The sequence below is a fragment of the Triturus cristatus genome, chromosome 1_1 (genome assembly GCF_964204655.1).
Source record: "Triturus cristatus chromosome 1_1, aTriCri1.1, whole genome shotgun sequence".
Classification (NCBI taxonomy): domain Eukaryota; kingdom Metazoa; phylum Chordata; class Amphibia; order Caudata; family Salamandridae; genus Triturus; species Triturus cristatus.
In genome coordinates this window covers 69754725-69780029 of record NC_140579.1, presented here as the reverse complement: position 1 = coordinate 69780029, position 25305 = coordinate 69754725, and the positions used below count along the sequence as shown (strand labels likewise).

The window sequence follows — 25305 nt, the reverse complement described above, 5'->3', positions numbered from 1 at the left end:
ATTTACTTGTTAATGAGGCTTTGTTGTATTTCCCTCTTCTTAGCTCCCCTGAAGCTCCTCAGACTATCGCTGGAATCGCCTGGCCCCCATAGAGCGGAGTCCGTGTTTGCTGGCACTCTTAAATTAAAAAAAAAAAAACACAGGTCCAATGTCTGCAAGGAACGCGGGCCGCCAAGGAAGGCTTGCCAGGCCGCTGGCGGCATGCGGGCCGTACTATGAGTACCCGTGATCTAGACTTTACCGGACCTTACCCTAGCCGAAATTTGCCCATGTCCTCAAAGTCCATGGCTCTACTTTGAAGGCTGATGGTGGCCTGTTGGTGCTGAAGGCACTTACAGTGGTGGAGGAGTGAGTATTTATAGTGTTGTGGGGTTCAATTGTTTATGTCAAGCTTGCAGTGTTGTGTTGAAGTTGTGTGCCATACATTGTGGGGATGCCTGTGGTTTAATGATGTGAATGTGTATGTGCTTAGTGCTCAGCAGTTGAATTTGTAATCGGACTCGTCAAAAGTCCAAGATCCCAGGATAGATAAGAGTATATTGTTGTTTGACTTGTCTGCTAAGGTTTGTGGAGTTGGGTTGTGAGCTCTCATTCACCAGACAATTGCGAGACCTATTGGCTATGCCAATGCTTGTTTCTGTTTATTACTGCTCTGTAGTAATGGCGGCACCCGTGCTTTAGCTTAAACATCTTAAGCTAAAGTCGGATGCCGAGATTGCTTCAAAAGTAAAGAGTTGTCTATTTCTTTACTTTTGAAGCAATCTCAGCACCCGACTTTAGCCTAAGATGTTTAAGCTAAAGCACAGGTGCCACCATTACTACAGAGAAGTAATAAACATAAGAAAAAAAAAGGAACTGGCTCACGAGAAGATAAAAGCGGCCGTGCAAGTGAAAGTAATCGCAATCATGTACTGTAGCTCTAGGCTGGCCATGGTAGCACTTTTTTGCGCCCTCACAAAAAGTCTCGCCAGACCAGCGCATGCGCTGGGTCAGGCGAGACCTAAAAAACAGTGTGTAGCTATGCGGATGCTAAGTGGCATGCGGAATAGCACGTGTGTACCAGAAAATCATCCATTCAATGAAACCTGCCAAACATTTAGACAATCCTATTTCCCTCCCCTACAGAAAGAGATCCACCAATCCGTCACGCCCTAATGAACGAAACTCATGAACACATCTCTCCAGCAAGGATCCATCGTGCCTGAAGACGGGCCAAGAACCTCCTCTACTATAAAAAGTTGGGCACTGAGCAGAATGACTTCCGACCAGTTTCCAGTCCGCCTTTCCTGGCTAATTGGTAGAAAAAAGCGCCCATGATGAGCTTTACGAACACATCAAGAATTTTGACCTACTTGACAAACGCCAATCCGGCATCAGGCCTGGACACAATACCGAGGTCGCCATTCTAAACATCCTAGATGATATACAAACATCACTAGACAAAAACAAATCCTATCTAATAATACTTCTAGATATATCAGCAGCATTTGACACCGTAAAACACAAATGACTCAGAGAAACTCTTGAACACAGAATGGGCCTATCAGGAGCGGTCCTTAAATGGTTCTTCTTGCAGAAGTGACAAAGAGTCAAAATCGGCACCAACCTACCCGAGGTGGCAGATATTGACCGGGGTGTTCCGCATGAATCTACAAAATTCCACCCATGCTCTATCTATACATGGAACCTTTCACTGAACCCCTTAAGCAATCAAAAATCCCTTACTGCATGTATGCTGATGATACTCAGCTCTACATCAAACTCTCAACTCAAGAAGATATCAGGAGACTGGATGACACCCTGTGGAAAAACCCAGGACTGGCCGGCACGCAACCAGCTAAAACTGAACCCAATGAAAACAAGGGCCATTCTTTTCTCCCCAGCCCTTAGATCCCTACAACCGCAGCCTTGGTCTTTTCAACTCAAATGACTAAACTGCATCCCAACCATCTTAGACTCTGTAAAATCAGTCAGCATCACACTTGACTCAAATCCAAACAAGCAAGCTCACATACAAGCAGCAACCAGAAGCGCCAACCTACATCTGCACCTTCTAAAACAAATTGAAACCATTCATACTGTTTGATGACCTTAAAATAGCAGCTCAATCTATAGTGCACTCAAGACTGGACTATCGAAATGCTACACGGATAGGTCTACCTCAATCCAGCCTAGCTCCGAGAGCAACAATAAATGCAGCAAGACTTGTAACGGGCATGTCGTTATGATCGCATTTCCCCTTCATTCAGGACCCTCAACTTGCTCCAGTTGAAGCTAGGGTCCAACTGAAGGTTTTAAAAACACACAAATAAAAGGCATTGTCAATTGCAATGCCAATAGCTCAAACTCTCACAAATGAGAGGCCTATTGCATTGCAAATGCTTGTTTCTCTTCTGACTACAAAGTCAGACGATTTTGTATAGTTCACTATGTGACAATCTTGCTGGTGTACAGGAAGTGTGAAAGGAAATACTGTAGGATGTCAATTTATTTTGTAACACACAACAAAATCCAAATACATGTAAGTTAACTGTGCAAATATTGAAAAAATAAATCAGCCATTCGGAAAGCACAAAGCACAAACTTGCGGTCTACATACTTTGTGCTCCAAAATGCACCACCAGCTACACACCACACGCTTACCACTCCCCTGCTGAAAGGGTGTGGCTAATTCGCTAGACTTGTTCTTTGTGTGAAGCTTGGCTTTTTCACAATCCCTATGACTTTAGTGATGAAACATTGATGGGAGAAACCCCACTCTGGAAACTGTTCCAGCACCACTGAAGGGAAGTACTGTGGGAGTAAGGGCGGGCGGTGAACCGCACTCCACCAGCAAAGTTTTCAGAGTTTTAGTAACACCGCACTCCGTTTGGAGTGCAAAGTTTTCCAAAACTCCACCTACGCAGTGGAGCGGAGTTCACCGTTGCAGTAGTGATAGACTTACCTTCATCCCAGATCAGTGTCCTCTGTCCTGCTCCTCACTGGAGCCTGGCCCCACTTCTGCTGCTCCGGGAGAATTACAGTTCTTCCTGCAATCCTCCCGGAGCAGTGTAATTCTCCCAGAGCAGCGGAAGTGGATCCAGGCCCAGCAGCAGGTGCAGGACAGAGGACACCGATCTGGGAGGAAGGTAAGTCTTCTTTAGTACCTTACTTAGACTATGCGGGATGGGGTTGGGGGCTGGGGCTTTACCTGGAGGGGGAGGTGGGTAACTCCGCCAGGCCACGGAACTCCACTGAGTTTTCTAGTAACTCTGTGAAACTCCGCGGAGTTCCACTTTGCAAGCTCCGCCCAACCTTATGTGTGAGGCGGCTCTACACCATCCCCAGATGTATTTTATACACATGGTGTGTGCTCCTCGGCAGCCTCTGGAATGGGGAGCACTGAGTATCCTTCCCCAGCCTCTGGCTCAGACTAGAAGCACACACTCCTTATACTCTTGTGCTCCAGTGGGGAGCGCTGCGTATCCTTCCCCGGCCTCTGGCTCAGACTAGAAGCACACATTCCTTTTACTCTTGTGCTCCAGTGGGAGCGCTGTGTATCCTTCCCCAGCCTCTGGCTCATACTATAAGCACACACTCCTTATACTCTTGGGCTCCAGTGGGGAGCGCTGTGTATCCTTTCCCAGCCTCTGCCTCAGACTAGAAGCACACACTCCTTATACTCTTGTGCTCCAGTGGGGAGCGCTGCGTATCCTTCCCCAGCCTCTGGCTCAGACTAGAAGCACACACTGCTTATACTCTTGTGCTCCAGTGGGGAGCGCTGCGTATCCTTCCCCAGCCTCTGGCTCAGACTAAAAGCACACACCTTGTACTCTTGGGCTCCAATGGGGAGCGCTGCGTATCCTTCCCCAGCCTCTGGCTCAGACTAGAAGCACACACTCCTTATACTCTTGTGCTCCAGTGGGGAGCGCTGCGTATCCTTCCCCAGCCTCTGGCTCAGACTAGAAGCACACACTCCTTATACTCTTGGGCTCCAGTGGGGAGCGCTGTGTATCCTTCCCCAGCCTCTGGCTCAGACTAGAAGCACACACTCCTTATACTTTTGGGCTCCAGTGGGGAGCGCTGTGTATCCTTTCCCAGCCTCTGCCTCAGACTAGAAGCACACACTCCTTATACTCTTGGGCTCCAGTGGGGAGCGCTGCGTATCCTCCCCCAGCCTCTCGCTCAGACTAGAAGCACACACTCCTTATACTCTTGTGCTCCAGTGGGGAGCGCTGTGTATCCTTCCCCAGCCTCTGGCTCAGACTAGAAGCACACACTCCGTATACTCTTGTGCTCCAGTGGGGAGCGCTGCGTATCCTTCCCCAGCCTCTGGCTCAGACTAGAAGCACACACTCCTTATACTCTTGTGCTCCAGTGGGAAGCGCTGCGTATCCTTCCCCAGCCTCTGGCTCAGACTAGAAGCACACACTCCTTATACTCTTGTGCTCCAGTGGGGAGCGCTGCGTATCCTTCCCTAGCATCTGGCTCAGACTAGAAGCACATACTCCTTATACTCTTGGGCTCCAGTGGGGAGCGCTGCGTATCCTTCCCCAGCCTCTGGCTCAGACTAGAAGCACACACACCTTATACTCTTGTGCTCCAGTGGGGAGCGCTGTGTATCCTTCCCCAGCCTCTGGCTCAGACTATAAGCACACTCCTTATACTCTTGTGCTCCAGTGTCGAGCACTGCATATCCTTCCCCAGCCTCTGGCTCAGACTAGAAGCACCCACTCCTTATACTCTTGGGCTCCAGTGGGGAGCGCTGTGTATCCTTTCCCAGCCTCTGCCTCAGACTAGAAGCACACACTCTTTATACTCTTGTGCTCCAGTGGGGAGCGCTGCGTATCCTTCCCCAGCCTCTGGCTCAGACTAGAAGCACACACTCCTTATACTCTTGTGCTCCAGTGGGGAGCGCTGCGTATCCTTCCCCAGCCTCTGGCTCAGACTAGAAGCACACACTCCTTATACTCTTGGGCTCCAGTGGGGAGCGCTGTGTATCCTTCTCCAGCCTCTGGCTCAGACTAGAAGCACACACTCCTTATACTTTTGGGCTCCAGTGGGGAGCGCTGTGTATCCTTTCCCAGCCTCTGCCTCAGACTAGAAGCACACACTCCTTATACTCTTGGGCTCCAGTGGGGAGCGCTGCGTATCCTCCCCCAGCCTCTCGCTCAGACTAGAAGCACACACTCCTTATACTCTTGTGCTCCAGTGGGGAGCGCTGTGTATCCTTCCCCAGCCTCTGGCTCAGACTAGAAGCACACACTCCTTATACTCTTGTGCTCCAGTGGGGAGCGCTGCGTATCCTTCCCCAGCCTCTGGCTCAGACTAAAAGCACACACTCCTTATACTCTTGTGCTCCAGTGGGAAGCGCTGCGTATCCTTCCCCAGCCTCTGGCTCAGACTAGAAGCACACACTCCTTATACTCTTGTGCTCCAGTGGGGAGCGCTGCGTATCCTTCCCTAGCATCTGGCTCAGACTAGAAGCACACACTCCTTATACTCTTGGGCTCCAGTGGGGAGCGCTGCATATCCTTCCCCAGCCTCTGTCTCAGACTAGAAGCACACACTCCTTATACTCTTGCGCTCCAGTGGGGAGCGCTGCGTATCCTTCCCCAGCCTCTGGCTCAGACTAGAAGCACACACTCCTTATACTCTTGGGCTCCAGTGGGGAGTGCTGCGTATCCTTCCCCAGCCTCTGGCTCAGACTAGAAGCACACACACCTTATACTCTTGTGCTCCAGTGGGGAGCGCTGTGTATCCTTCCCCAGCCTCTGGCTCAGACTATAAGCACACTCCTTATACTCTTGTGCTCCAGTGTCGAGCACTGCGTATCCTTCCCCAGCCTCTGGCTCAGACTAGAAGCACCCACTCCTTATACTCTTGGGCTCCAGTGGGGAGCGCTGTGTATCCTTTCCCAGCCTCTGCCTCAGACTAGAAGCACACACTCCTTATACTCTTGTGCTCCAGTGGGGAGCGCTGCGTATCCTTCCCCAGCCTCTGGCTCAGACTAGAAGCACACACTCCTTATACTCTTGTGCTCCAGTGGGGAGCGCTGCGTATCCTTCCCCAGCCTCTGGCTCAGACTAGAAGCACACACACCTTATACTCTTGCGTCCAGTGGGGAGCGCTGCGTATCCTTCCCCAGCCTCTGGCTCAGACTAGAAGCACACACTCCTTATACTCTTGTGCTCCAGTGGGGAGCGCTGTGTATCCTTCCCCAGCCTCTGGCTCAGACTAGAAGCACACACTCCTTATACTCTTGTGCTCCAGTGGGAAGCGCTGCGTATCCTTCCCCAGCCTCTGGCTCAGACTAGAAGCACACAACCCTTATACTCTTGTGCTCCAGTGGGGAGCGCTGTGTATCCTTCCCCAGCCTCTGGCTCAGACTATAAGCACACTCCTTATACTCTTGTGCTCCAGTGTCGAGCACTGCGTATCCTTCCCCAGCCTCTGGCTCAGACTAGAAGCACACACTCCTTATACTCTTGTATTCCAGTGGGGAGCGCTGCGTATCCGTCACCAGCCTCTGGCTCAGACTAGAAGCACACAATCCTTATACTCTTGTGCTCCAGTGGGGAGCGCTGCGTATCCTTCCCCAGCCTCTGGCTCAGACTAGAAGCACACACTCCTTATACACTTGGGCTCCAGTGGGGAGCGCTGCGTATCCTTCCCGAGCCTCTGGATCAGACTAGAAGCACACACTCCTTATACTCTTGGGCTCCAGTGGGGAGCGCTGCGTATCCTTCCCCAGCCTCTGGCTCAGACTAGAAGCGCACACTCCTTATACTCTTGGGCTCCAGTGGGGAGCGCTGCGTATCCTTCCCCAGCCTCTGGCTCAGACTAGAAGCACACACTCCTTATACTCTTGGGCTCCAGTGGGGAGCGCTGCGTATCCTTCCCCAGCCTCTGGATCAGACTAGAAGCACACACTCCTTATACTCTTGGGCTCCAGTGGGGAGCGCTGCGTATCCTTCCCCAGCCTCTAGCTCAGAGTAGAAGCACACACACCTTATACTCTTGTGCTCCAGTGGGGAGCGCTGCGTATCCTTTCCCAGCCTCTGGCTCAGACAAGAAGCACACACACCTTATACTCTTGTGCTCCAGTGGGGAGCACTGCGTATCCTTCCCCAGCCTCTGGCTCAGACTAGAAGCACACACTCCTTATACTCTTGTGCTCCAGTGGAGAGCGCTGAGTATCCTTCCCCAGGCTCTGGCTCAGACTAGAAGCACACACTCCTTATAATCTTGGGCTCCAGTGGGGAGCGCTGCGTATCCTTCCCCAGCCTCTGGCTCAGACTAGAAGCGCACACTCCTTATACTCTTGGGCTCCAGTGGGGAGGGCTGCGTATCCTTCCCCAGCCTCTGGATCAGACTAGAAGCACACACTCCTTATACTCTTGGGCTCCAGTGGGGAGCGCTGCGTATCCTTCCCCAGCCTCTAGCTCAGAGTAGAAGCACACACACCTTATACTCTTGTGCTCCAGTGGGGAGCGCTGCGTATCCTTTCCCAGCCTCTGGCTCAGACTAGAAGCACACACACCTTATACTCTTGTGCTCCAGTGGGGAGCACTGGGTATCCTTCCCCAGCCTCTGGCTCAGACTAGAAGCACACACTCCTTATACTCTTGTGCTCCAGCGGAGAGCGCTGAGTATCGTTCCCCAGCCTCTGGCTCAGACTAGAAGCACACACTCCTTATACTCTTGTGCTCCAGTGGGGAGCGCTGTGTATCCTTCCCCAGCCTCTAGCTCATACTATAAGCACACACTCCTTATACTCTTGGGCTCCAGTGGGGAGCGCTGTGTATCCTTTCCCAGCCTCTGCCTCAGACTAGAAGCACACACTCCTTATACTCTTGTGCTCCAGTGGGGAGCGCTGCGTATCCTTCCCCAGCCTCTGGCTCAGACTAGAAGCACACACTCCTTATACTCTTGTGCTCCAGTGGGGAGCGCTGCGTATCCTTCCCCAGCCTCTGGCTCACACTAGAAGCACACACTCCTTATACTCTTGTGCTCCAGTGGGGAGCGCTGCGTATCCTTCCCCAGCCTCTGGCTCAGACTAGAAGCACACACACCTTATACTCTTGTGCTCCAGTGGGGAGCACTGCGTATCCTTCCCCAGCCTCTGGCTCAGACTAGAAGCACACACTCCTTATACTCTTGTGCTCCAGTGGAGAGCGCTGAGTATCCTTCCCCAGGCTCTGGCTCAGACTAGAAGCACACACTCCTTATACTCTTGGGCTCCAGTGGGGAGTGCTGCGTATCCTTCCCCAGCCTCTGGCTCAGACTAGAAGCGCACACTCCTTATACTCTTGGGCTCCAGTGGGGAGCGCTGCGTATCCTTCCCCAGCCTCTGGATCAGACTAGAAGCACACACTCCTTATACTCTTGGGCTCCAGTGGGGAGCGCTGCGTATCCTTCCCCAGCCTCTAGCTCAGAGTAGAAGCACACACACCTTATACTCTTGTGCTCCAGTGGGGAGCGCTGCGTATCCTTTCCCAGCCTCTGGCTCAGACTAGAAGCACACACACCTTATACTCTTGTGCTCCAGTGGGGAGCACTGGGTATCCTTCCCCAGCCTCTGGCTCAGACTAGAAGCACACACTCCTTATACTCTTGTGCTCCAGTGGAGAGCGCTGAGTATCGTTCCCCAGCCTCTGGCTCAGACTAGAAGCACACACTCCTTATACTCTTGTGCTCCAGTGGGGAGCGCTGTGTATCCTTCCCCAGCCTCTAGCTCATACTATAAGCACACACTCCTTATACTCTTGGGCTCCAGTGGGGAGCGCTGTGTATCCTTTCCCAGCCTCTGCCTCAGACTAGAAGCACACACTCCTTATACTCTTGTGCTCCAGTGGGGAGCGCTGCGTATCCTTCCCCAGCCTCTGGCTCAGACTAGAAGCACACACTACTTATACTCTTGTGCTCCAGTGGGGAGCGCTGCGTATCCTTCCCCGGCCTCTGGCTCAGACTAGAAGCACACACTGCTTATACTCTTGTGCTCCAGTGGGGAGCGCTGCGTATCCTTCCCCAGCCTCTGGCTCAGACTAGAAGCACACACACCTTATACTCTTGTGCTCCAGTGGGGAGCGCTGCGTATCCTTTCCCAGCCTCTGGCTCAGACTAGAAGCACACACACCTTATACACTTGTGCTCCAGTGGGGAGCACTGCGTATCCTTCCCCAGCCTCTGGCTCAGACTAGAAGCACACACTCCTTATACTCTTGTGCTCCAGTGGGGAGCGCTGCGTATCCTTCCCCAGCCTCTGGCTCAGACTAGAAGCACACACACCTTATACTCTTGTGCTCCAGTGGGGAGCGCTGCGTATCCTTCCCCAGCCTCTGGCTCAGACTAGAAGCACACACTCCTTATACTCTTGTGCTCCAGTGGGGAGCGCTGTGTATCCTTCCCCAGCCTCTGGCTCAGACTAGAAGCACACACTCCTTATACTCTTGTGCTCCAGTGGGAAGCGCTGCGTATCCTTCCCCAGCCTCTGGCTCAGACTAGAAGCACACAACCCTTATACTCTTGTGCTCCAGTGGGGAGCGCTGTGTATCCTTCCCCAGCCTCTGGCTCAGACTATAAGCACACTCCTTATACTCTTGTGCTCCAGTGTCGAGCACTGCGTATCCTTCCCCAGCCTCTGGCTCAGACTAGAAGCACACACTCCTTATACTCTTGTATTCCAGTGGGGAGCGCTGCGTATCCGTCACCAGCCTCTGGCTCAGACTAGAAGCACACAATCCTTATACTCTTGTGCTCCAGTGGGGAGCGCTGCGTATCCTTCCCCAGCCTCTGGCTCAGACTAGAAGCACACACTCCTTATACACTTGGGCTCCAGTGGGGAGCGCTGCGTATCCTTCCCGAGCCTCTGGATCAGACTAGAAGCACACACTCCTTATACTCTTGGGCTCCAGTGGGGAGCGCTGCGTATCCTTCCCCAGCCTCTGGCTCAGACTAGAAGCGCACACTCCTTATACTCTTGGGCTCCAGTGGGGAGCGCTGCGTATCCTTCCCCAGCCTCTGGCTCAGACTAGAAGCACACACTCCTTATACTCTTGGGCTCCAGTGGGGAGCGCTGCGTATCCTTCCCCAGCCTCTGGATCAGACTAGAAGCACACACTCCTTATACTCTTGGGCTCCAGTGGGGAGCGCTGCGTATCCTTCCCCAGCCTCTAGCTCAGAGTAGAAGCACACACACCTTATACTCTTGTGCTCCAGTGGGGAGCGCTGCGTATCCTTTCCCAGCCTCTGGCTCAGACAAGAAGCACACACACCTTATACTCTTGTGCTCCAGTGGGGAGCACTGCGTATCCTTCCCCAGCCTCTGGCTCAGACTAGAAGCACACACTCCTTATACTCTTGTGCTCCAGTGGAGAGCGCTGAGTATCCTTCCCCAGGCTCTGGCTCAGACTAGAAGCACACACTCCTTATACTCTTGGGCTCCAGTGGGGAGCGCTGCGTATCCTTCCCCAGCCTCTGGCTCAGACTAGAAGCGCACACTCCTTATACTCTTGGGCTCCAGTGGGGAGGGCTGCGTATCCTTCCCCAGCCTCTGGATCAGACTAGAAGCACACACTCCTTATACTCTTGGGCTCCAGTGGGGAGCGCTGCGTATCCTTCCCCAGCCTCTAGCTCAGAGTAGAAGCACACACACCTTATACTCTTGTGCTCCAGTGGGGAGCGCTGCGTATCCTTTCCCAGCCTCTGGCTCAGACTAGAAGCACACACACCTTATACTCTTGTGCTCCAGTGGGGAGCACTGGGTATCCTTCCCCAGCCTCTGGCTCAGACTAGAAGCACACACTCCTTATACTCTTGTGCTCCAGCGGAGAGCGCTGAGTATCGTTCCCCAGCCTCTGGCTCAGACTAGAAGCACACACTCCTTATACTCTTGTGCTCCAGTGGGGAGCGCTGTGTATCCTTCCCCAGCCTCTAGCTCATACTATAAGCACACACTCCTTATACTCTTGGGCTCCAGTGGGGAGCGCTGTGTATCCTTTCCCAGCCTCTGCCTCAGACTAGAAGCACACACTCCTTATACTCTTGTGCTCCAGTGGGGAGCGCTGCGTATCCTTCCCCAGCCTCTGGCTCAGACTAGAAGCACACACTCCTTATACTCTTGTGCTCCAGTGGGGAGCGCTGCGTATCCTTCCCCAGCCTCTGGCTCAGACTAGAAGCACACACTCCTTATACTCTTGTACTCCAGTGGGGAGCGCTGCGTATCCTTCCCCAGCCTCTGGCTCAGACTAGAAGCACACACACCTTATACTCTTGTGCTCCAGTGGGGAGCACTGCGTATCCTTCCCCAGCCTCTGGCTCAGACTAGAAGCACACACTCCTTATACTCTTGTGCTCCAGTGGAGAGCGCTGAGTATCCTTCCCCAGGCTCTGGCTCAGACTAGAAGCACACACTCCTTATACTCTTGGGCTCCAGTGGGGAGTGCTGCGTATCCTTCCCCAGCCTCTGGCTCAGACTAGAAGCGCACACTCCTTATACTCTTGGGCTCCAGTGGGGAGCGCTGCGTATCCTTCCCCAGCCTCTGGATCAGACTAGAAGCACACACTCCTTATACTCTTGGGCTCCAGTGGGGAGCGCTGCGTATCCTTCCCCAGCCTCTAGCTCAGAGTAGAAGCACACACACCTTATACTCTTGTGCTCCAGTGGGGAGCGCTGCGTATCCTTTCCCAGCCTCTGGCTCAGACTAGAAGCACACACACCTTATACTCTTGTGCTCCAGTGGGGAGCACTGGGTATCCTTCCCCAGCCTCTGGCTCAGACTAGAAGCACACACTCCTTATACTCTTGTGCTCCAGTGGAGAGCGCTGAGTATCGTTCCCCAGCCTCTGGCTCAGACTAGAAGCACACACTCCTTATACTCTTGTGCTCCAGTGGGGAGCGCTGTGTATCCTTCCCCAGCCTCTAGCTCATACTATAAGCACACACTCCTTATACTCTTGGGCTCCAGTGGGGAGCGCTGTGTATCCTTTCCCAGCCTCTGCCTCAGACTAGAAGCACACACTCCTTATACTCTTGTGCTCCAGTGGGGAGCGCTGCGTATCCTTCCCCAGCCTCTGGCTCAGACTAGAAGCACACACTACTTATACTCTTGTGCTCCAGTGGGGAGCGCTGCGTATCCTTCCCCGGCCTCTGGCTCAGACTAGAAGCACACACTGCTTATACTCTTGTGCTCCAGTGGGGAGCGCTGCGTATCCTTCCCCAGCCTCTGGCTCAGACTAGAAGCACACACACCTTATACTCTTGTGCTCCAGTGGGGAGCGCTGCGTATCCTTTCCCAGCCTCTGGCTCAGACTAGAAGCACACACACCTTATACACTTGTGCTCCAGTGGGGAGCACTGCGTATCCTTCCCCAGCCTCTGGCTCAGACTAGAAGCACACACTCCTTATACTCTTGTGCTCCAGTGGGGAGCGCTGCGTATCCTTCCCCAGCCTCTGGCTCAGACTAGAAGCACACACTCCTTATACTCTTGTGCTCCAGTGGGGAGCGCTGTGTATCCTTCCCCAGCCTCTGGCTCAGACTAGAAGCACACACACCTTATACTCTTGTGCTGCAGTGGGGAGCGCTGCGTATCCTTCCCCAGCCTCTGGCTCAAGACTAGAAGCACACACTCCTTATACTCTTGTGCTCCAGTGGGGAGCGCTGCGTATCCTTCCCCAGCCTCTGGCTCAGACTAGAAGCACACACTCCTTATACTCTTGGGCTCCAGTGGGGAGCGCTGCGTATCCTTCCCCAGCCTCTGGCTCAGACTAGAAGCACACACTCCTTATACTCTTGGGCTCCAGTGGGGAGCGCTGCGTATCCTTCCCCAGCCTCTGGCTCAGACTAGAAGCGCACACTCATTATACTCTTGGGCTCCAGTGGGGAGCGCTGCGTATCCTTCCCCAGCCTCTGGATCAGACTAGAAGCACACACTCCTTATACTCTTGGGCTCCAGTGGGGAGCGCTGCGTATCCTTCCCCAGCCTCTAGCTCAGAGTAGAAGCACACACACCTTATACTCTTGTACTCCAGTGGGGAGCGCTGCGTATCCTTTCCCAGCCTCTGGCTCAGACTAGAAGCACACACTCCTTATACTCTTGGGCTCCAGTGGGGAGCGCTGTGTATCCTTCCCCAGCCTCTGGCTCAGACTAGAAGCACACACTCCTTATACTTTTGGGCTCCAGTGGGGAGCGCTGTGTATCCTTTCCCAGCCTCTGCCTCAGACTAGAAGCACACACTCCTTATACTCTTGGGCTCCAGTGGGGAGCGCTGCGTATCCTCCCCCAGCCTCTCGCTCAGACTAGAAGCACACACTCCTTATACTCTTGTGCTCCAGTGGGGAGCGCTGTGTATCCTTCCCCAGCCTCTGGCTCAGACTAGAAGCACACACTCCTTATACTCTTGTGCTCCAGTGGGGAGCGCTGCGTATCCTTCCCCAGCCTCTGGCTCAGACTAGAAGCACACACTCCTTATACTCTTGTGCTCCAGTGGGAAGCGCTGCGTATCCTTCCCCAGCCTCTGGCTCAGACTAGAAGCACACACTCCTTATACTCTTGTGCTCCAGTGGGGAGCGCTGCGTATCCTTCCCTAGCATCTGGCTCAGACTAGAAGCACACACTCCTTATACTCTTGGGCTCCAGTGGGGAGCGCTGCATATCCTTCCCCAGCCTCTGGCTCAGACTAGAAGCACACACTCCTTATACTCTTGTGCTCCAGTGGGGAGCGCTGCGTATCCTTCCCCAGCCTCTGGCTCAGACTAGAAGCACACACTCCTTATACTCTTGGGCTCCAGTGGGGAGCGCTGCGTATCCTTCCCCAGCCTCTGGCTCAGACTAGAAGCACACACACCTTATACTCTTGTGCTCCAGTGGGGAGCGCTGCGTATCCTTCCCCAGCCTCTGGCTCAGACTAGAAGCACACACTACTTATACTCTTGTGCTCCAGTGGGGAGCGCTGTGTATCCTTCCCCAGCCTCTGGCTCAGACTATAAGCACACTCCTTATACTCTTGTGCTCCAGTGTCGAGCACTGCGTATCCTTCCCCAGCCTCTGGCTCAGACTAGAAGCACACACTCCTTATACTCTTGTGCTCCAGTGGAGAGCGCTGAGTATCGTTCCCCAGCCTCTGGCTCAGACTAGAAGCACACACTCCTTATACTCTTGTGCTCCAGTGGGGAGCGCTGTGTATCCTTCCCCAGCCTCTAGCTCATACTATAAGCACACACTCCTTATACTCTTGGGCTCCAGTGGGGAGCGCTGTGTATCCTTTCCCAGCCTCTGCCTCAGACTAGAAGCACACACTCCTTATACTCTTGTGCTCCAGTGGGGAGCGCTGCGTATCCTTCCCCAGCCTCTGGCTCAGACTAGAAGCACACACTCCTTATACTCTTGTGCTGCAGTGGGGAGCGCTGCGTATCCTTCCCCAGCCTCTGGCTCAGACTAGAAGCGCACACACCTTATACTCTTGTGCTCCAGTGGGGAGCGCTGCGTATCCTTCCCCAGCCTCTGGCTCAGACTAGAAGCACACACTGCTTATACTCTTGTGCTCCAGTGGGGAGCGCTGCGTATCCTTCCCCAGCCTCTAGCTCAGAGTAGAAGCACACACACCTTATACTCTTGTGCTCCAGTGGGGAGCGCTGCGTATCCTTTCCCAGCCTCTGGCTCAGACTAGAAGCACACACACCTTATACTCTTGTGCTCCAGTGGGGAGCACTGGGTATCCTTTCCCAGCCTCTGGCTCAGACTAGAAGCACACACTCCTTATACTCTTGTGCTCCAGTGGAGAGCGCTGAGTATCGTTCCCCAGCCTCTGGCTCAGACTAGAAGCACACACTCCTTATACTCTTGTGCTCCAGTGGGGAGCGCTGTGTATCCTTCCCCAGCCTCTAGCTCATACTATAAGCACACACTCCTTATACTCTTGGGCTCCAGTGGGGAGCGCTGTGTATCCTTTCCCAGCCTCTGCCTCAGACTAGAAGCACACACTCCTTATACTCTTGTGCTCCAGTGGGGAGCGCTGCGTATCCTTCCCCAGCCTCTGGCTCAGACTAGAAGCACACACTACTTATACTCTTGTGCTCCAGTGGGGAGCGCTGCGTATCCTTCCCCGGCCTCTGGCTCAGACTAGAAGCACACACTGCTTATACTCTTGTGCTCCAGTGGGGAGCGCTGCGTATCCTTCCCCAGCCTCTGGCTCAGACTAGAAGCACACACACCTTATACTCTTGTGCTCCAGTGGGGAGCGCTGCGTATCCTTTCCCAGCCTCTGGCTCAGACTAGAAGCACACACACCTTATACACTTGTGCTCCAGTGGGGAGCACTGCGTATCCTTCCCCAGCCTCTGGCTCAGACTAGAAGCACACACTCCTTATACTCTTGTGCTCCAGTGGGGAGCGCTGCGTATCCTTCCCCAGCCTCTGGCTCAGACTAGAAGCACACACTCCTTATACTCTTGTGCTCCAGTGGGGAGCGCTGCGTATCCTTCCCCAGCCTCTGGCTCAGACTAGAAGCACACACACCTTATACTCTTGTGCTGCAGTGGGGAGCGCTGCGTATCCTTCCCCAGCCTCTGGCTCAAGACTAGAAGCACACACTCCTTATACTCTTGTGCTCCAGTGGGGAGCGCTGCGTATCCTTCCCCAGCCTCTGGCTCAGACTAGAAGCACACACTCCTTATACTCTTGGGCTCCAGTGGGGAGCGCTGCGTATCCTTCCCCAGCCTCTGGCTCAGACTAGAAGCACACACTCCTTATACTCTTGGGCTCCAGTGGGGAGCGCTGCGTATCCTTCCCCAGCCTCTGGCTCAGACTAGAAGCGCACACTCATTATACTCTTGGGCTCCAGTGGGGAGCGCTGCGTATCCTTCCCCAGCCTCTGGATCAGACTAGAAGCACACACTCCTTATACTCTTGGGCTCCAGTGGGGAGCGCTGCGTATCCTTCCCCAGCCTCTAGCTCAGAGTAGAAGCACACACACCTTATACTCTTGTGCTCCAGTGGGGAGCGCTGCGTATCCTTTCCCAGCCTCTGGCTCAGACTAGAAGCACACACACCTTATACTCTTGTGCTCCAGTGGGGAGCACTGCGTATCCTTCCCCAGCCTCTGGCTCAGACTAGAAGCACACACTCCTTATACTCTTGTGCTCCAGTGGAGAGCGCTGAGTATCGTTCCCCAGCCTCTGGCTCAGACTAGAAGCACACACTCCTTATACTCTTGTGCTCCAGTGGGGAGCGCTGTGTATCCTTCCCCAGCCTCTGGCTCATACTATAAGCACACACTCCTTATACTCTTGGGCTCCAGTGGGGAGCGCTGTGTATCCTTTCCCAGCCTCTGCCTCAGACTAGAAGCACACACTCCTTATACTCTTGTGCTCCAGTGGGGAGCGCTGCGTATCCTTCCCCAGCCTCTGGCTCAGACTAGACGCACACACTACTTATACTCTTGTGCTCCAGTGGGGAGCGCTGCGTATCCTTCCCCGGCCTCTGGCTCAGACTAGAAGCACACACTGCTTATACTCTTGTGCTCCAGTGGGGAGCGCTGCGTATCCTTCCCCAGCCTCTGGCTCAGACTAGAAGCACACACACCTTATACTCTTGTGCTCCAGTGGGGAGCGCTGCGTATCCTTTCCCAGCCTCTGGCTCAGACTAGAAGCACACACACCTTATACACTTGTGCTCCAGTGGGGAGCGCTGCGTATCCTTCCCCAGCCTCTGGCTCAGACTAGAAGCACACACTCCTTATACTCTTGTGCTCCAGTGGGGAGCGCTGCGTATCCTTCCCCAGCCTCTGGCTCAGACTAGAAGCACACACACCTTATACTCTTGTGCTCCAGTGGGGAGCGCTGCGTATCCTTTCCCAGCCTCTGGCTCAGACTAGAAGCACACACACCTTATACACTTGTGCTCCAGTGGGGATCGCTGCGTATCCTTCCCCAGCCTCTGGCTCAGACTAGAAGCACACACTCCTTATACTCTTGTGCTCCAGTGGGGAGCGCTGCGTATCCTTCCCCAGCCTCTGGCTCAGACTAGAAGCACACACACCTTATACTCTTGTGCTGCAGTGGGGAGCGCTGCGTATCCTTCCCCAGCCTCTGGCTCAAGACTAGAAGCACACACTCCTTATACTCTTGTGCTCCAGTGGGGAGCGCTGCGTATCCTTCCCCAGCCTCTGGCTCAGACTAGAAGCACACACTCCTTATACTCTTGGGCTCCAGTGGGGAGCGATGCGTATCCTTCCCCAGCCTCTGGCTCAGACTAGAAGCACACACTCCTTATACTCTTGGGCTCCAGTGGGGAGCGCTGCGTATCCTTCCCCAGCCTCTGGCTCAGACTAGAAGCGCACACTCATTATACTCTTGGGCTCCAGTGGGGAGCGCTGCGTATCCTTCCCCAGCCTCTGGATCAGACTAGAAGCACACACTCCTTATACTCTTGGGCTCCAGTGGGGAGCGCTGCGTATCCTTCCCCAGCCTCTAGCTCAGAGTAGAAGCACACACACCTTATACTCTTGTGCTCCAGTGGGGAGCGCTGCGTATCCTTTCCCAGCCTCTGGCTCAGACTAGAAGCACACACACCTTATACTCTTGTGCTCCAGTGGGGAGCACTGCGTATCCTTCCCCAGCCTCTGGCTCAGACTAGAAGCACACACTCCTTATACTCTTGTGCTCCAGTGGAGAGCGCTGAGTATCGTTCCCCAGCCTCTGGCTCAGACTAGAAGCACACACTCCTTATACTCTTGTGCTCCAGTGTGGAGCGCTGTGTATCCTTCCCCAGCCTCTGGCTCATACTATAAGCACACACTCCTTATACTCTCGGGCTCCAGTGGGGAGTGCTGTGTATCCTTTCCCAGCCTCTGCCTCAGACTAGAAGCACACACTCCTTATACTCTTGTGCTCCAGTGGGGAGCGCTGCATATCCTTCCCCAGCCTCTGGCTCAGACTAGAAGCACACACTACTTATACTCTTGTGCTCCAGTGGGGAGCGCTGCGTATCCTTCCCCAGCCTCTGGCTCAGACTAGAAGCACACACTGCTTATACTCTTGTGCTCCAGTGGGGAGCGCTGCGTATCCTTCCCCAGCCTCTGGCTCAGACTAGAAGCACACACACCTTATACTCTTGTGCTGCAGTGGGGAGCGCTGCGTATCCTTTCCCAGCCTCTGGCTCAGACTAGAAGCACACACACCTTATACTCTTGTGCTCCAGTGGGGAGCACTGCGTATCCTTCCCCAGCCTCTGGCTCAGACTAGAAGCACACACTCCTTATACTCTTGTGCTCCAGTGGGGAGCGCTGCATATCCTTCCCCAGCCTCTGGCTCAGACTAGAAGCACACACTCCTTATACTGTTGTGCTCCAGTGGGAGCGCTGCGTATACTTCCCCAGCCTCTGGCTCAGACTAGAAGCACACACTCCTTATACTCTTGGGCTCCAGTGGGGAGCGCTGCGTATCCTTCCCCAGCCTCTGGCTCACAGTGGCGGATGGTGACATTTGAAAGTGGTGGGGCGTAAACTTTCTGTGGGAGTGCACCGTGGCGAGCGAGCGCAGCGAGCGAGCTCGACCTCCTTAGAGGGGGTTCGGGGGGGTTTTTCCCCCCTTGAAAATTTTGAAAAAAAAGTGGTTAAAGGGTGCATTTTCAAGCAAATTTGAGAAGCACAGAGACTAGAGCTGCAAACACACATAGAGCCCACTGCAGAGGGTATGTTCTTAGGTGAAGTCCTGCTGAAACTAAAATGCATTAACATTATAATCTCAGTTTCCCCACTTAACAAAGAGTCATCCCCAGAAAATGAGTTCCCCATCCTGTTTCTTCATTACATTTTCAGACAAATTTAGGAACATTCATAGACCATCCACACATGCATTAAGCACATTGTAAAAACAAAAAAAAGAATCACGTACAATAAAGCACAAATACACACACACAGTCGCACATACAGACATACATACCATAACACACACATACAGACATACACAGGCACATCTTGAGACACACAAAAATCAACTCTTAATGCTGCGACTGCGAGGAAATATGCTGACACCCTGATCCAACCTTGCCTCATGTGAATATTGAAAGCAAAATCGCTGGCGTGACTGCTAACATGCTCTTGATCAACGAGCGTCTGTGTCCCTAAATCTGAACCATGATTCCATCTAGAGTCGCCGAATGGTACAAACTCCTCCCAACTCCCCCCTTGTGTAACGTAATTCCCGTTTCAGATCACTTTCCTTCTTGTCTGCATAAAATAAACCATTAAATATTTATTTTAACCGAAATCCACAAAATATGAAATCTGGCCTTTAACGGAATAAAGAACAACTCTTAAAATGAAAGAGACTAAAAGTTGTTTACTCCGAGGATGTTCCCATAAAAACGTGTTTGTATATTTTTGAAACAAGAGACGCCTAATCTGCGATAAAAAGAAAGGCTTGCCTTTGGGAAGGAAACCGCTTTGTCGGTGGTAGTAACAACTATATTAAAATGCAATTTCAATGACAAAGAAATACACACAAGTTCCAGGGGAGAAAGCCGTTCGCTAGAAACAAGAAAGAAGCCCAGTTCCAAACTATTTTCAAATTAAAAAAACAAAATCACAAACACATAGATGTATATGTATTTGAAATGGGAATTCCAGTACCACCTGTTTCAAAATGAGCAGAAATGTCCCATTTTTTAATTCTTCACTTTATGTGACTATATTTGGCAATGTTGCCCCCTCTAAGAGCCATGATATACAGTGCTGCAGTATGAGAGCTAGGGCATACCATACCGCTGTAGTATGAGCACAAGACACAGGACCACAATATGGGAACCATAACATTAAGTCCTGCAGCATGAGAGCCAGGACATATCGTGCCACAATAGTATCAGTACAAGACACAGGACCACAATATGAAAGCCATAATATACAGGTCTGCAGTATGAGAGCTCGGACATACCATGCCACCGCAGTATGGCCACAAGACACAGGACTAACATATAACAGCCATAATATACAGAGCAGCATTATGAGAGCTCAGCTAGGACATACTGTGCCAGAAGAGATTGAGCATAAGGCACAGAACTATGATATAAGAGCCATGATATACAGTGCTTCAGTGTGAGAGCTCGGACATACCATGCCGCTGTAATAGGAGTACATGACACAGGGCTACAATATGAGAGCCATAATATACAGTGCTGCAGTATGACAGCTCGGACAAATCGTGCCACCATAGTATGAGTGCAAGACATAGAAACACAATATTAGAGCCATAATATACAGAGCTGCAGTATGAGAGCTCAGCTAGCACATGCCACCAGAGATTGAGGATATGGCACAGGACTACAATATAAGAGCCACGATATACAGTGCTGCAGTTTGAGAGCTGGGACATACCATGCTGCTGTAGTATGAGCACAGGACCACAAATGAGAGCCATAATATACAGTGCTTCAGTGTGAGAGCTAGGATGCCACCAAGTGGACTTGGAAATGCTTTTGCCATATTAAAAATAAATACCATCCTGCTCACTGGAAATGTTGGAACACGTCACTTCTTACTAAAATGCCCCTGCAGCGGTGGGAGGCGGTGGAACCAGTCTGAGATTCTGTGTCCCCATGTTCTGGGGACATGCAAGAAGGTATTGCCGACCGCTCTCCCTGAATTAGGTCAGGAATAAACTGTTTGACATTTACGTTGTCCCATTTTAATCTCCTGCCAAAGTTGGATGAGAAAGTCAGTTCTCCCATGTCTTTTCCTCGTGACCTTTCTAAATCCAAATTCAATTGTAAAATCAATAAACTATGATCATTCAAGCAATTATTCCTGATAGAAAAATCACAGGTTCAAGGTCACTCGTGACTATATTAAAGTCAATTAAGTTAGTCTTGCCATTTACATGAAAGGTGGGTGGTAGTGAGCATGCTTTAAAAAAAGTATCCGAGGCGAAGAGCAAATTATGTTTGGTAATAATCTTATTTAAGGCCTTTCCATTGGAGTATGCAAAAGGGGAGTAATTATCACACCTTTTGGAGTGATTAAGCCACAAACCAGGGAATTACTAAAATTACAAAGCTTTAAGTTAAAATTCAACTGCCCAGATAACCGAAGTTTGACTATGTGCTTTTAAGAGTGTTTTGGAGAGACCTGTCCAAATGTTCACTCACCTCAGCGAGCGGCTATTATCAAAAACTGTAAAATCTGGAACCACACTGAATTATGTAACTTCCTTATCTTAATTGATGGAAATGTTACGTGACCAGAACTGCTAACCCCCCTTTCGTTCGGCCAGCAGGTGATGGAATCCGCTGGGGAGCAGTACGTGTGGAAGCCATCTAAATGAAAGAGGGACACCATCCATGTTTCCTGTAAGAAAACTAAATCGAATGTCCTGATTAAAGCTATGTTTTCCCCGCCATCCTGCCGTATTCTAGGAAGGTACAGTAATAGATGAAAACACACTAATGGGGTTACTACCCGGCGTTTTATTGCCGAAACCTATACTTTTTACAGAAGCTGGCTTACATATCTAATTTATCTGAGCACTCAGTAACGACCCCTGGGTGACCTCCTACCCTAGTCTGGTATTTCCTCAGGTATCATTGTGTCATTGGGGGGGGGGGGGGGGGGGGGGGGTGGGTGTCGCGCGGGGGTGTTTTTATAAAAAATAAAATCCTACCTGTCCTGAGCAGGTCCGGCCGGGTCCGCGCTGCCTCGCCTCAGGTCCGTTACTCAACTGCCGTTACTTCTGGCGCCGCCGCCTACACACTCACTCACTGGAACAGGCGCAGCCCATCTGACCCCTCTCAGCCAATCCTGAGCGGCTTAGAGCAGGCTTACGCTCCGCCCGCCTACCCATTACGAGACCGAGGTTTGAGCCTTGGCTCAACCTCGCTCTCCTAATGGGCATGCGCCAGACTCGGGAAACACTAGTGCGCATGACTGGGCACGGTGCAAAAATCGCCCTCCGTCCCCACTCATGCGCACTTGTGTGCTGCTGGCTGCCTGTCAGTCAACATGACGCCAGACCGCCCACCCCATTCAGACTCTGAAGGGGGTGGGCGGTCCAACGTCATACTGACTGACAGTTCTCCCTCACCGTCGTCACCGAGGAAGCTGCGGGCGCGAGGCGCGGGGGCGACGCCCCAACGCCCCAAATGGACGGACCGCCACTGCTGGCTCAGACTAGAAGCGCACACTCCTTATACTCTTGGGCTCCAGTGGGGAGCGCTGCGTATCCTTCCCCAGCCTCTGGCTCAGACTAGAAGCGCACACTCCTTATACTCTTGGGCTCCAGTGGGGAGCGCTGCGTATCCTTCCCCAGCCTCTGGCTCAGACTAGAAGCGCACACTCCTTATACTCTTGGGCTCCAGTGGGGAGCGCTGCGTATCCTTCCCAGCCTCTGGCTCAGACTAGAAGCGCACACTCCTTATACTCTTGTGCTCCAGTGGGGAGCACAGATAGGGTTGACACCTTTCCCAGAGAAAAATACCGGCCATTTGTTCACTTTTTAATAATCTGCAAAGGCCCACACACACCTTTATAGAAAATAGTCTGTGTTCAGGGCCTTTCTGCCTTTGTTTACTTTTATCATCAGTCAGGGATCATTACAGCAGCTGTGTGACATTTTAAAAGTGCTGTCTTCTTATGTTTACTGGTTAAAGTGTGTTCCGAGACGGGGTAAAACAAAAACACACACAGTAGTTATTTTCTCAAGTTCTGTACCGGCTGGGATAATAAACTATTGGTCATGCCAGTTTGCAACCGGAAGCACAGTATGAGGCTGGACTGCCCCATCTCTAGAACTAATGTATACTCACCTTGTGCTCCTGGGCAGCTTCTCGAATGGAGAGTAGCACGTAGCTTGTCCCGGCCTCTGACCAGGTGCACAACGCCCATAGGGCTCAAAGGGCTTCACCTACCCCCCATCGTGTGTGTCAGCCGGGCTGAGACAGCTTCACAGGCACACACACAGCCAGTCTTTTATGCTGGCAGCCGCACCCCAGTACTTCACAGGTCTTTAAAAGACCACTTGATAACCAGAGTTTGTTGTTTTTTCACCCCTTCTTAGAGCCCCTGCATCTCCACTCTGCCGATTGCTTGAAGAATTAACCCCACCCCCCCTGAAATTTGGCTCTAGTTGCGCATCTGCCTCTGACCCACCTCTAAAGAACACGTGGGGGCATATTAACAACGGCCCACAGCCAGTTTTTGATCTGGCAGCCGCACCCGAGTACTTCACAGGTCTTTAAAAGACCATTCACTTGATAACGAGGGTTTGTTGTTTTTTCACCCCTTCTTAGAGCCCCTGCACCTCCACTCTGCCGATTGCTTGAAGAATTATCCCCCCCCCTGAAATTTGGCTCTAGTTGCACATCTGCCTCTGACCCACCTCTAAAAAACACATGGGGGCATATTAACAACAGCCAACGATAATTATCGCTGGCTGTGCTTTGCGATAAATATATTATTGCAGGCTATCACTGGTATTTATCGCCCTGATAGCGCGTTATTAACAACGAGTTACTCCAGGGCGATAAAAATTCCAGAGATAGCGAGGTTATCGCCCTTTTGCAGGGAACATTGCTGGTTTTCCAGCGATGTTCCCTGCACAACGGCGATAACCTTGCTGAAGCGACCCACAGGGTCGTATCAGCATAATCCACCCCAATGTTGGGGATAGGTAAGTCTGCATTTTAGCAGACGTTAGCTGTTTTCTCCAAAAACTAACGTGTGCTAAAATGCTGGGGCAGCCTTGTAAATATCGCGATGTGAACATCAGCGATATTTACAAGGTTGCCCATCTGGGGTACGCCCAGTGACGGCCACTTTGCATCTCATTAGAGATGCAAAGGGAGGTGTTGGGTAAAAGGGTGCTAACATGAGATTATGCATGTTAGCACCCTCTTGTAAATAGGGTGATAGTTTTATCTCTGCTTTTTTGGCTTTTTAAGCCAAAAAAGCAGAGATAAAGCCCTTGGAAATATGCCCCATACTTCGTTCCCTTTGGCAGCCTCGTGGAGTGCCATGTGTACTGGTTTCACCCCTGACCCAGCTCTGTAGCACACATACCTTGTACTCCTGGGCAGCTTCACGAATAGGGAGCACCGTGTGGGGCTTGTGGTCACGTGACATGCTGCAGACCACACAGATGGGCACCTGGTCATCTTCACAGAACAGTTTCAGTTTCTCTTCGTGCTCTCGGCACAGATTCGCCTCCTGGGGGGTGGCACTCTGTAACTGAAGCTGTTTGGAGATTTCCACCACGTTCGCCAGGTGCCTGTTGGGCCGGAGGGTTTTACTATGAGATACTTCCCTGCACTGAGGACAGGGGAAGTCTGTCTGCAGCCCCTCCCAGCACCGAGTGATACAGGTCAGACAGAAGGTGTGTCCACACTCCACAAACACGGGGTCTGTGAAATATTCCAGACATATGGAGCAGGAGACCTCCTCCTTCAGGCTCTGGACAGGAGCCGCTGCAGCCATGTTCCTGTAAAAGAGGAAGTGGTGAAGTTAAGTTTCGTTTCTCCCAGCTTTTGAAGTGGGAGTGTCTGTCTCTTCTTCCTTACACGCCCTCCCTCTGTACAGAACAGCTGGGAGTGTCTGCAGAAGAAAAGGGAGTGTCTGTCTCGCCTTCCTTACACGCCCTCCCTCTGTACAGAACAGCTGGGAGTGTCTGCAGAAGAAAAGGGAGTGTCTGTCTCTCTTTCCTTACACGCCCTCCCTCTGTACATAACAGCTGGGGGTGTCTGCAGAAGAAAGGGGAGTGTCTGTCTCTCTTTCCTTACACGCCCTCCCTCTGTACAGAACAGCTGGGGGTGTCTGCAGCAGAAAAGGGAGTGTCAGTGGATAAACTGGGTCGCGTGCAGCAGAGTTGAACTGTCTGCCTTTAACCTAGGAGAGCAGGGAGCGTCTGCAGCGGAGCTGAGATTATCAATGTATGACCTCGGATTGTTTGTATCTCAGCTGCGATGGAGTGTCAACAGTTTACCTGGGAACATACGAAGCTGTACTGGGGGTGCCTGCAGGGGCGTAGGCCAGGCCACTGAGGTACAGGGGGCATCTTTTAGGAGCCACCCAAACTTTCCTAGGGGCCCCATTCAGTCCAATGCCTCTGAATATCCGTCAGGTATGGGAAACTCGGGGGCCCTCTTTACATTCGGCAAGTGGGGGGCATAATTATGTGTAATGCCACTGGATGTCAGCAGGTGACCCTACATTGTTTGAGCCTGTACTTGGGGTGTCTGCAGATAACCTTAGAAAGTTCGAGCCTGTACTTGGGGTGTCTAAGACAACCCTACATTGTTTGAGCCTGCACTTGGGGTGTCTACAGGAGACACACGAATGT

At 52.2% G+C, this 25305-nt stretch overlaps 1 protein-coding gene across 3 annotated transcripts in view; it reads right to left on the bottom strand.

Moving 5' to 3' along the window:
- LOC146869446 (E3 ubiquitin-protein ligase TRIM39-like) overlaps window positions 1-24485 on the bottom strand; it is a 183271-nt gene extending 158786 nt beyond the window's left edge. For 2 of the 3 annotated variants that reach the window (XM_085599843.1, XM_085599845.1), the window contains exon 1: window positions 24030-24477. In XM_085599843.1, coding sequence (XP_085455969.1) covers window positions 24030-24443 — 414 coding nt within the window. In that variant the 5' untranslated portion in view covers window positions 24444-24477. Of the gene's footprint in view, window positions 1-24029 lie in introns of all 3 variants that reach the window. The other variant, XM_085599846.1, reaches the window with a different exon arrangement.
- Between the last annotated feature and the right edge of the window lie 820 nt (window positions 24486-25305).